This window comes from Pyrgilauda ruficollis, unplaced genomic scaffold (genome assembly GCF_017590135.1).
Source record: "Pyrgilauda ruficollis isolate IOZ18807 unplaced genomic scaffold, ASM1759013v1 scaffold88, whole genome shotgun sequence".
Lineage (NCBI taxonomy): Eukaryota > Metazoa > Chordata > Aves > Passeriformes > Passeridae > Pyrgilauda > Pyrgilauda ruficollis.
The window spans coordinates 785,797-798,583 of record NW_024530821.1 but is presented as its reverse complement, the minus strand read 5'-3'; the positions used below and the strand labels follow the sequence as shown (position 1 = coordinate 798,583).

The 12,787-nt window shown below is 49.0% G+C and overlaps 1 protein-coding gene across 1 annotated transcript in view; it reads left to right on the top strand.

Moving 5' to 3' along the window:
- Window positions 1-12,787, top strand: part of PTPRA (protein tyrosine phosphatase receptor type A) — a 119,470-nt gene that overhangs the window by 82,500 nt on the left and 24,183 nt on the right. The window contains exons 4-5 of the mRNA XM_041488156.1: window positions 11,008-11,086; window positions 11,504-11,869. Coding sequence (XP_041344090.1) covers window positions 11,008-11,086; window positions 11,504-11,869 — 445 coding nt within the window. The remainder of the gene's footprint in view (window positions 1-11,007; window positions 11,087-11,503; window positions 11,870-12,787) is intronic.

Sequence of the window (12,787 nt, the reverse complement as noted above, 5' to 3'; positions counted from 1 at the left end):
CCCTTGGAGCATCTCCTGGACTCCTCTGGATTTGCTCCAGCAGCTCCAAGTCCTCCTGCTGTTGGAGATCCCAGAGCTGGACACAGCACTGGAGGCAGAATCCCCTCCCTTGACCTTCTGGTCACACCCATAAATACATTTTTACATGATGTGTTTATAGCAGTAGCAATGATAGAAGGTGCCCAGCTTGGTTTGGCTCCATGACCTGTCCTGCAGCATCACTTTGCTTTAAATAAAGACACCCCTCTTGGGCATGGGAGATAGAAAGGTGAAGAAAAGGCAGATTAGAAAAAAATGATAGAAAACAGATGGAAAAAAAGAAAGAAAGATAAAGGTGGAAATAGAGCTACTGGAGGCAAGCAGGGTGTGGTCATTTTTCAGGAGCAGGAGAAGAAATATTTGGGAGACTGAAGTGCTCAAAATGCTGACAGTGTGAATGATAACAAGGATTTACAGAATTTCCAGAATGACCAGGTTGGAAGAGACCTCCAAGATCATCGAGTCCAACCCAGCCCCAACACCTCAATAAACCCTGGCACCCAGTGCCACATCCAGGCTTTGTTAAACACACCCAGGGATGGTGGTGGAGTCCCTGGGCAGGCCATTCCACAACTTTATCACCTTTCTGTGAAAAACTTTTTCCTGATATCCAACCTGTATTTCCCTTGACACAGGGATCACCCCTAAACTCTGCAGGCCTTGGAAATCCTTTCCTTGCTGAGGATATTTTGGTGGCACTCTGGGCAACAGCTCCTTTTTGCTGAGGTATTTATGTTCCAAGGGCACTTCCTGCTCACATCAGCTTCTAGCAAGGCTCCTCATCCCTCCTGGCACATCCTCCCTCCCCAGCTGCCCTCACCTGCCGTCCCTGTAATTGGCAATAATTTCCCTAAATGCTCACAAAAGCAGATGTTCTCTCTGTGGTCACATCCAGCCAGCTTATACTGCACTGGATACACGAGCACACAGCATTAAAGGACTAATTCCTGTAAATAAGCCTATTAAAAGGTTGGAAATAATGCCTCCAACTAAACCATCAAATGAATCCCACTGGTTGTATTAATTTGTTATCTGCAACGTGCCAATCCCAGTCTGCCCAGGACTGGGTGCCCTCATGCTTTGCCAGTTGCTTGTATGTGATGGTTGGTGGGTGTCTTGTATTGTTTCCAGCTAATAAATCACATTTATAGGTAATTAACACTCCATCTAACACTTCCTCAGTATTGCTGATGAGTGGGAGGAGAAATTGCTTCGTACAGTTGTGAGCGGGGGACTCTGTGCTTTCAAGGCTTTAGGTGATGCTGCTGGAGAAAAAAAATTAATCTCACTTATCTTCCTGCCTCAGAGCAGGGGATAAAGAGGTGGGTCCCCAGTTGTTCTCCAAGTTCTGGATGTAAGGAACATGTTTATTACAGTAAGAGTGGTAAAACACTGGCACAGGGTGCCCAGAGAAGCTGTGGCTGCCCCATCACTGGAAGTGCCCAAGGCCAGGTTGGACAGGACCTTCAGGACCATCTTGTTCCACCCTTTCCACTATCCCAGATGGCTCCAAGCCCTGTCCAGTCTAGCCTTGGACACTTTCAGAATAGGAAGCTCTTATAAACTCTCTAAAATCCATGAACTCACTTTTCCCTGGCCCTGCATGTTCAGTACCATTTCATCCACTCACTGCATTGGTCATCTGAGAAAATTGAAAAAAATCATGGCATTTTGATGAGCTGACTTTTTAAGGCAGCATCTCTCTGGGCTTGCAGCTCCAGAAATACCTGTCAGGCAATTTTCCTTTCACCTGGAAACACGCTCCGATGTCTTATTTGTGGATTGTGCTGAAAAACAGTTGTGTCTGGCAGCACAACTGCTCCAGTCAGACTTTTCAGCTCGAAACCTTCAGCAGAAGACGTGCCTCACAATGCTTTTGGCACTCACATAAGTCAGGGAGGAATACGCTTCAAATCCAGCTCCCCTCGTTTGCAAACCTTGTTTATAAACCCTCGCAGGCACTGGTAAAATCATGATTTTGGTTTATCTGGGAAACAGAGAAACACAGTTAATGAGGGATGCAGGGGATGCATCTCTGGCCCCGCTCTGGCTGTCACCATTTGTACCTCATCCTCAACCCTTGTTTTTGTTTTTTTTCCCCAGTCTAATACATGCAAATATATGTAAAGAGTAAAGACTGTTCCACCGAGTCTTGCACGTTTGCTCAAAGAGGAGGAAAACAACAAGTCGATCTTACAAGGAATTTGCAGGCTGAATGTTTAAGACCTGTCTATAAAAAAAAAAAAAAAAAAACACAAAAAAAAAAAAAAAAGCAGCTGTTGGCCACGGGCGCTGACCGAGGTGATTCTTCCTGGCATCTGTTTTCCCTGCGCTCGCAATCGTAATGTCATTAATATGGAGCTTTTGGAGAACTGGAGTATATCCTAATTAGCAGCCTCTGATTTTTTTCCTAGTTTCATAATCAGTGATCTCGGCTACACCACAAGTGTTACTGTGGCAACAGGGCTGAACCGAGCAGCGGTGCAGAATTACCGCAGGTAAAGCGGTGATTTCACGGCTCCCGCGGCACTTTCTTAGCCCCGGGGGCTGCTCCGTGGGACGGGCTGGCTGCTCCCCGCACCTACAGGTGTCCCGGGTGGATTTCAGGGTAAGCACGACCACGGAGATTAAAGCTGCATGACCGAACGCATGCGTTTTCATTGGGGCTGAGCCTGTGTAAGGAGATTTTAAGGCTGTCACGCGAGCGATCCCCCTCCGACACCTTTGTTTTAAGTAGGATGCTCCGAGCCCTCGCTGCCTGAATGCTCCCAGCTCAATCTTGCCGTAGAGCTGGGACTTCATCCCAGTCCTGCAGAAAGGGCTGAGCCCAAAAGCTGGGCTTTTATTTATTTTTTTTTTTCTTTGTGGGGGTTTCTTTAATTTTAAGCCTCGTTTCTCCTCCCCACGCACCGCTCGCTCTCTCTGAAAGGCATTTTGCTAGGTAGGGATGTTGTCATGCTGAATAATAGCCATCCTTCATCCTGACTCCTCCATCAAAATCAACCCATCCTTTTCATAGCTGGAATGTGAACTGTGCTCGTGTTTCCTTTGTACACGCCTGGCACTTAGGAGGGGACACCCTAGAACGGGATATTTAAGGAAATATGCTCCTGTGTGCCTTGATTTTTTTTTGTTTTGATTATTAATTAATGGTTTTGAATGATGAGTTGAGGCAGCTTCTCCCGTGCCTCCCTGGCGGTTGTTCTCCACTTCCCGGTGCCGTGCTGCGGCTGCAGTGCTGATCCCACGGGAAAGCACACCAGGAGAGTGGTCTTGTACTAGCCAGGGGTTTTTACAAGCTCTGAGGGCGTTTTCTTTGGCAGATCTGTGTTAATCATCCCAGAAAAGGTCTCACCTCCTTCTCTCATTGGCAGCACAGCTCCTGCTGCACCCCATCCCTCACCTCCATCCCAGCACCTTCCTCCTGGACCAGGTCCTTCATCTTCCTCCTCCCTGCCCTGACAGCTTCCTCTGCTCTCCTCCTCAAAACTTCCCCTTCTCTTGGCACTTACCTGTCCCTGCTCAATGCTCTATCCTTTAGGAAACCCTCTCCAGCAGGTCATTCTGCATTGCTACAGGCCCAGGAAACTTTTCATCCCCTCTGTCTCTTCCATAATTTGTTCCCCAAGCCACCCCAGTTTATTCTGCAGTAGCAACTGGCACATATTCCCAGGATCACACATCTGTGGCGCCAGGAGAAAAGAGTGGCTGAGGGCGAATTAAACCTGTCCTAATTATGAGAGTTATTAGGAAAATTATTATTAGGAAAATAATTTGTATTTGTAGTTCTTCCCTCCAAGGCACCTCGGGTGGTTTCCAGGTGGTGGCTGTGGCAGGGGTGCCCTTCCATGGACAAGGATCTTTGAGGGCTTTGGTGTTAGATGTGCCACGGATCTGCTCCTGGCTTCATCCAGGGATGTGGCCTCATCCCCTGGCTTTTACTTCCATATTTTTAGCATGAGAACATCAAGTCTGTAGGCTGTTTGTTAGTAGTTGCTTGTTTTTAAACACGCAGGGATAGAATTCTTTCCCAAAAGCAAGACATTACAGAAGAGCAAGGTCTGATGTGCCAGTTACAGGGGACTAATTGTGGGGGTTGGAACTGGATCATCCTTAGGGTCCCTTCCAGCCCAAGCCATTCTCTGGTGCAGTGACTGGTACCCACTGTCACCATTTCTGCATCTTTGTAGGAAGTGGAACTATTTCGTGTCCCAAAAGCATCCACATTTATTGTTTTTAGCTGATTTTTAGGTTTGGGGTTTTTTTTGCTGAAAACCTCATCAATTTATTTTTCAGTTCCAGAAATGCTCAGGCACAGAAGTGTTCAGCAGCTCTCAGGCACGTGATGTGATTTTTGGGGTTGTCCTGTTCAGGATCAGGAGCTGGACTTGGTGATCCTTATGAATCCCTTCCAGCATCCTGCACGGTGTAGGGATCTCCTCCTCAGTGCTGGTGCTTTCTTACTCCACTATGAGCTTCAATCCCAGCAGCTTTGCTTTTTGAACAATTTGCAGGACAGGCAGTTACAGAAACACAGTGATTGATTTTGGAAGGAACCTCTGGAAGTTATCTGATCCAACCTCCTGCTCCAGCAGAGCTGCCAGATCCGGTTGCACAGAACAGTGTCCAGACAAATTTGGAATATTTCCAAGGCAGGAGAATCCACAACATCCTTGGACAACCTGTGTCAGCATCTCACAGCCAAAATGTGTTCCCTGATGTTCAGAGGGACCCTCCTGGGGCCAGTGTGTGCCCGTGGCCCCTTGTCCTGTCCCTGGCCACCACTGACAGAGCCTGGCTCTGTTCTCTCTGCACCCTCCCTGCAGGTGTTGATGGACAGGGATGAGGCCCCTGGAGCCTTCTCTTCTCCTTCTGAGCAGTCCCAGCTCTCCCAGCCCTTCCTCAGGGCAGAGATGCTCCAGCCCCCTCCCTGGGCTGTCCCCAGTCTGTCCATGTCCCTCTTGTGCTGGGACCCAGTGCTCCAGGTGTGGCCTCCCCAGTGCTGAGCAGAGGGGCAGGATCCCCTCCCTGGACCTGCTTGGGGAACCTCCTTCCAGGTTCTGGCTGGTGAGCACCTGATCCTCTCCATCCCCCCACAATGGCTTCACACACGTTGCTGCTGCTGGGTGGGCTTTGGGAGAGGATCACCATGGGATGGGTTCTCACTCAGGTTCATATCCACAGGAAAGCCTGATCGTGGTTCAGAGCAGATTTTCACATTATCCTAGCAGTGACAGATATTTCTAGGTGCCCAGAAATCCAGGTGGGAATAGGGTTGGGTTCCATCCTTGCACATATGTTATTCTTTGAAAGGTGAGTGTGTGTTCACCTGTTGAACTGAAGGACATGAAAATGCTCCCAGAACTGGAGCCCCTCTGCTCTGGAGACAAATGGGAGAGTTGGGGGTGTTCTCCTGGAGAAGAGAAGGTTCCAGGGAGGCCTTCACAACCTTCCAGTGCCAAAAGGGGCTCCAGGGGAGCTGGAGAGAGACTTTGAACAAGGGCCTGGCGTGATGGGACAGGATGACATGGCTTCACACTGCCAGAAAGGAGAATTAGGTGGAGAAATTCATTAATGTGAGATTGTTAAAGCCCTGGCACAGGTTGCCCAGAGAAGCTGTGGCTGTCCCTGAATCCCTGGAAGTGTCCAAGGCCAGGTTGGACAGGGCTTGGAGCAGCCTGGGCTAGCGGAAGGTGTCCTTGCCCACACCAGGTGGATTGGAACTGGATGGATTTTGAGGTGCCTCCCAAACCATGCCATGAGCAAATCCTGGTGTGCAGGAGAGCAGTGATTTGTGGAAGGATGAGCAGGTGGAGAAAGCCAAGCTCAGGCCCTGCCCACAGGCTCATCCTCCTCCTCCTCCTCCTCCTGCCCCGCTCGTACAGGGGCTGTCGCTCGTGTGGAGCTGCCTGTTTATTTAAAAGAAGAAAGGAAAAAAAAGAAAACTAAATGGATTTTCAAAAAGGGTGAATGGCTGCTGTGATTCATCTTTTCTGGTGAAGAGTGGAACAGCAGAGGGTGGGGGATAGTGTTCAGTGACACATCAAAGGCCTCGCTTCAGCTTCGGAGACACATGCAAGGAATTAGTCACTGCGTTTTAGTGCAACAAAACCCTTTTTCCTCCCTAAATTCAATTCTTCTCTCCCTGTGGTGGCCAACTCGCTGCAGCCCTCGGCTATTCCATGTGTGTTTTTACATCCTCTGCATCTCACTGAGAGGTTTGGGTTATGGTGAAGTTGCCCTGCTATCAGACCAACTCCTCTGCCGTAAATCACAGCTCCAGTGAGAGGCTGGAAATCCACAAACAGGATTTAAAAGGAGCAGGGAGGGGGAGAGGGAATGGCAGGTTTGTTTTCCAGGGTGGCTGAGCCATGCTGATGGCTTGCTGCCACCAAAAAGAATAAAAAAAATGACCTTTTTCCCCTTTCTTTATGCTCATGCTTGTTCTCGCCCTACTGTGAGCTGCTTCAAAGAGCCAACCTTGCTCCCAGTTCTGCACCCTCTCCCCCTGCCAACAAATAAAAAGGAAAACTGAACATTATTTTTATTTTTCACTGCAGCTGGAGCCAGCACGAAGCAGTCTCAGTTGAGCCACTGCCTTTCAGCATCCTCCTGATGACAGCAGGGATTTCTGGGGTCCCGGGAAAGCTGGTTAGAATTCAGGTTGTGTCTCCTCAGTGCACACAGAAAAAGATTGCCTCATTTTCCAGGAATTAGGAATATGTCAGAGGTGGGGGTAAATCCTGCCTTTGATTGTGGACGGCTGTATCCGGGTTGGATCTGGGCAGTTTCTGCAGCAATAAACTCTAATTCTTTGCATTCTGGAAGCACGGCAGGGTGATCCTGCAGCCTGACCCCCCTGTAGCACCAGCACAGGCATTTTGAAGCCACTTATTACTTTGTAAAGAGATTATTTCCTTTATTTTTTTTCTCCCCCCTCCGGCATCAATCATCCTGACAAGTTCTGCTTCTTTTAAAACACACATCCTGCAGCTTAAAATCCAGCCTTTCCTATAATGAAGATCCCAAGCAGTTTATGGAAGAATACAGTGTACATACACTATATATCTATATCTGTATCAATATTAAAAAAAAATATGTATATATATATAATATTTATGGGCACACCAGTGGCAATTATTGAGTTTTCCAAGCCTGATCTTTGAAAAAAGAAGGAGCCACGATGCCGAGCATCCCGAGCCTGTGGAGCAGCGCTGCCAGAGCCTGCAGCTCCCTTCTCCTGGGCAGAGCCGGCGCCCTGACGTCAGGGTGTTTTTCTGCAGAGCTCGCAGGATGTTGCAGCCGGCCAAGAGCTGTGTTTATGTTGATAACATTACAAGTATTTCCTCTCCGTTTCCGAAACCAGCAGGGAGGGGGAGCCGAGGGGGAAGGGAGACTCAGGTTTCTCCAGCTTTGGGGTAGGACTCTCGAGGCCTTTTATGTTAAGGAGTGGGGAACGATGAACTGCTGGCGTTATTTATGCTGCTTTTGGGAATAAGGAGTGGTTTAGAGCAGGGGCTGGGAAGTGGGAGCTGGGCTGGCACAGCCCTCCCCCAGTGCAGGGCTCTTTGCCTGCTCCCTGCTCCGGATCTGGTTTTAAGGTGATAAAGCAGCTCTGGCAGATGATGGCCGGTCACAGGAGCAGCTCCAGGGATTTGGATTTTTGGGTAATGATGTGCACGGCAAGCTGGGATGCTCCCAGCATCCCATTCCTTCTGACAGTCACAGTAATAAAGCCATGAAAACTCAGGTTCTGCACGGACCGCCCGCCTCCAGCTTTCTTCACCAAAGCGGGGCAAGGCTTGGGGAAATCCAGCATTATCTCCCCTTGCCAAGCCCTTCCTCCTCCTGCAATCCACTCATGGATCAATGAACTGATTAAATGTAGGATCAAGGGGGGTTTAGAGCTCTCTGCCCGCTGATGTAATCCCAGAGCTCTGCTGCCAGCTCAGCGAAGGAGGGACCCTCATCGATGGCTGGACTGGATGAGCTTAAGGGTCTTTTGCAACCTAAACGATTCTGTGATCATCCCACCATCCCAAAGGGGCTTTGCAGCCAGTCCAGGAATCTTCTGTAGTTCTCATCCACGTAACAATCATGGTTTATGGAAATAAACCCAAACTCTTTTATCCTTTGTGGGTTATTTCCCGATAATGGAGAGCAGAGAGGGGATTCCTGGCCTTTCCTTCTTTGCTCCCACCCTCTGTGTCCTGCTTTAATACCAAGGGAAAGTGTGGGGAGGATGTGGGGAGGCTCTGGCACAGCTTGCCCAGAACAGGAGCAGAAATGGGATGAGTGGGATCCCAGATGAACGGGGACCTAATGTGAATAGGGACCCTAAATTAATGGGATACTAAATCAATGGGAATGCTAGATGAATGGGATTCCAAATGAGTGGGATCACGGATTAGCAGAACCACGAATGAATGGGAATCCCAAATGAACAGGATCCCAAATAAACAGAACTCAAAATTAATGGGGATCCCAGATGAACAGGATCCCGAATAAACAGAACTCAGAATGAATGGGGATTCCGAATGAACAGGATCCCAAATAAACAGAACTCAAAATTAATGGGGATCCCAAAGGATCCCAAAAGAAGGGGAACTTAACTCTTTGTTTGACCCCGTTCTCTTTGGAGCCATATCCAACTCTGTGAATGGTGTTTCTGTGCAAATATTCATCAAAACACAGCGAGTGGTCACTTTTTTTCTAGCAGCTCTTACAGAAGAGCTGAGTCTTCCCCTTTCCCTTGCCATGATGTCCTTGGTGTGGCAGTGATGGGTTCCCAGTGAGGGAAGTGGTTGTGATGACAAGATCTTGGTGCTTTCAGCAGCCCTTGTGAGGTTTTCAGAGCATCTCTGTGCCATCATTTCCATTCTCTGGAGTTTCAGTGTGTGTTCAACTTCCTGCTTTGCACGTGGGTCCCATCGGGATGAGCACCTTATTTCTGTGGGATTCCACAGTGGGATGCCTGGACAATCTGTCTCCTGCAAAAAGGTACAAAGATCATAGAATTATGGAATTGTTTGGGTTAGAAAAGGACCTTATAGATCATTCAGTTCCACCCCACTGCTCTGGACAGAGATATCCTCCACTAGCCCAGGCTGCTCCAAGCCCTGTCCAACCTGGTCTTGGACACTTCCAGGGATGGGGCAACCACAGCTTCTCTGGGCACCCTGTGCCTCACCACCCTCACAGGGAATAATTTATTCCTTATAAATATTAGATTTTCTCCCCAAAGCCAAACCTGTGTAGACCAGGCTCATCTCAGACTCTGGCGAGTGTCTGACCAAGCTGAGTGGGGTGTACTAATCACCATGAATGGAACGTGTCATCAAACCATCAAACTACTGGTTGTGGGTTTTTCCTGACATCCCACCCTGGAGCACAGCCTGGGGGAGGCATTGCAGGACCAGTGCTGCTCTCACCAGTGACAGGAGGACTGAATCAGCTCAAATTCATGCAGACAGATATTTTAACTGGTGATGAAACCCTCTGGAATGCTGGCTGCTCGCACCAGTGGGACCCTTGGAGAAAGCCCTGTCCTGCTTGCAGCAGCAGGGCCGGCCATGGACAGAGCCTATGGAAAGCTCTTATCTCCAGAGCTTGGTTTCCTTCTGGTTCAGGGTTTGTCTGACCTTTTGGTCACTGAGTAAGGTCGATTTTTGCCAGGTTTTCTTTTGGAGGGGGAGGAAAAACATGTAAGTAGGTGGTGCTGGTGGGAGGACCCTCTGGGGTGAGGTGGGAGGATCTTGTACTGCTGATACCGTTTCCAGCGCGCGGATGACTTCAGTGTTGTCCTTCTGCCCGGAGTTTGGGATGGGTCTAGATGAAGCAGATTTAAATAAATAGAAGAAGCACAAACAACACAAGATCTATTGGAGGGGGAGGGAATAAAACCCGTTCTTGGCAGCTCCTCTGGTTGACTTGGCAGCGAGATCTCGCAGCTCTCTCCTGGGAGATCCTGGAGATGCAACTGGACACAGGACAAAAGCCTGAAGGACGGGAGTCGTGCAGCAGCTGCCGGCCCATGGCAAGGAGCAGAGCTGTGTCTGAGCCCTCTCTGGGCTCAGAGCAGAGGAGAGGTGTTGGCCCATCCTTGGAAGGCCCCGTGGCCACGTGCTGGTCTGGACTTGGCAGCTTTGGGCTCTGTCCTGGCCAGCACGATGACGTCTCACATCTCTGGGCCTCTGGATCCGTAGGTGTTTGGGAGGAGATAATGATACCCATTTCTCAGGAGCTTTCTGAGGTCTCCAGAGGAAAGAAATCACCATAAAAATCTTGTATTAGAAAGGGCTGGGGGAAATTATTTTACTGATGTCATCGTCCTGTAATTCTGCTGGACATTTCCTGGGAAGCACGTACAGTATGGGCGTGCAGCCTGAACTTGCTGATCTTCTTGGATTGTTTGTGAGTGTTTGTTCTGACCACAAGTGCAGGGAATCCAGCAGGGTTTGAATGGAGCTGAGTGTTCTGCCCCTGCCCAGTAACATTTCAGGTGTCAGTGAGCCAGGGGGAGATGACCTCTCCTTCATTCCTGCCTGCACTTCTGGGGCATTTGGGATCAAGGCTCTTTGCAGTGGTCTTCAGCTGAATTGCCTTTGAGTTTGCTCACGTACAGTCATTTGCAGACCACTGTATGAACTATTTATTAATCTCCTTTAAGACCAGATATTTGGTTTTAGTGCTCAGCTTGTTCTTCTCATGCTCTCCCACAGTTCACCCATTCTCTGCTTCATCCATGGACACTTTGGGTGCTCCACCAGACTGGGATTTCTCCATGTTCTTCCCCCTTGTTGTGTGAACTCACCCATAAATCCTTCCCATCCAGATGCCTGCAGGGACTCCAGCCACACTTCCATTCCTCCCTCTGAGTTTTACAAGATGCACAGCAACATCCCCACCTTGGATTATTTTGGGATATTTCATGAGGGTTTAATAAGTGTTCTGTGCTTTCCTCCCCAGGTCAACATGGATTTGTGGTTCTTTCTCCTTTTGCTCGGAAGTGGCCTGATAAGTGTAGGTGCTAACAACATTACAACAGGTAAACTGTGCTCCTCATCTCTCTTTTATCCCATCTTTAGGATCAAAGGAGCGAGTGTGAATGTGCTCAGTGCCTCATTCCTTCTGCCCTCTACGTAGCTGTAACATAAAATGTTGGAGAGAGGGTGATGAGCTTCAGGTGCTCATAAATGGGGCCCATGGGTTTGGCTCTGAGCAATACTGATCCTCACCTCCAGGGGCTCTAATGTTTAGACATCCCCATAAGTAGCACCTGTTCAGGTTTGGGGTTTTTTTTGACATTTGTACCACCTGCTGTGCAGAGCATTTCCTGTCCTGTGCTCACGATTTGTTGGGTGTTTTATCTTATAGTTGCAGTCACACAAATCTTCAGCATCTAAATCCCTCAGTATCACAGAAGAGAATCTCACAGAGGTTCCCCTGTGCTTTTCCCTTCCAGAGCCACCCACAACAGTGTCCACCTCCCCCAGGAGCCCCACCAAAGCTCCTACAGCAGGTCCTGAGGATGGGACCACGCCCAACACACACAGACTCAACATGAGCACTCTAGGGACTGTTCCTACCACAGCACCAAAACCTCCTCCAACCACAGCCACCAGGATCTCCCCCAACGCCACCTCTGGCAGCCTCAACATCTCCTCCACCCTGGGGACAACCGTGCCTGTGCCTCCAGCCCCATCCCTGCTCCCCAGCGTGACGCCGTCGGCCCCGCGCGCCACCGTCCCCAGCACGGAGACAGAGACGACAGAGAGGAATTTCAGCATGGTGATGACAACACAGGAGACCTCTTCTGCTTCCCACAATGGTAGGCACCTCCTCCACCTCTTCTTCCTCTTCTTCTTCTCCAGGCCACCCTGCCTCTGGGTTTGTTTCTTTGCTCTTCTTTTGTTTGGCTGAGCAAAATGGAGCGAAAAAACACTTTGGGGCCAGTTCCATGGTGATGCAAAACAAGAGGACTCTCAAACCTTTTCTGATCTCCCAGATGAGAAGAGGTTTGTCTGACCAAAGGTCTAAGATCATCTAGTGAAAGACATCCACAGGTGCACTAGATGATCTTTGCTTCCAACTCAAACTATTCTGTGATTCTCTCCTTACATTATCAATTTTCCCCATTACTTGGGCAGCTTCAATCTTTGAAGGGTCCAGATGAGAGAAAGTTGTCTCTCTTGCCATCCTGATCTCATTCTCTTCTTGGCACATCATGAAAATGACCCCATAAAACATTGTTTGGCTGCTCAGTCCTGGTTAAGAGCAAAAAATCAGGCAAAAAGAGGCTGAGGTGACCAGAAATCTTTGCTGAACTGTGGCTCTTCAGCCATGGTTGGCTCATTGTATTGTTTGAGACCCAATTCGGGTACTGCCTGTCTCCACCTTCCAGTAGGAAGATGGCAGTGCCTGCTAGACCTTGGGATTTAGTGGAAAAACAGGATTGGTAACTTGGTTGTGGATTAGAAAACCCTGAAGCAAGATGATGGTGAAGTTAATGCAGGGAGGTGTCAGGTGTGTATTCCTTAAGAACCAATTTCCCAAGGGATGTTGGCTGCTGGGTGTCTCTGCACCTCAGTGAGATGTGTGTGCCCTCTTCCTCTGGGAATCTTTGGAAACCACAGCCCCTGAAGCTGCAGTGAAGTTGTCTTTGGTACCAGCACAGGAAGGGATGTGGTTGAAGGAAGTTCAGAACCCAGTTTTTGTAGTGTTCTGCCACCCCTGAACTCATCCAGCT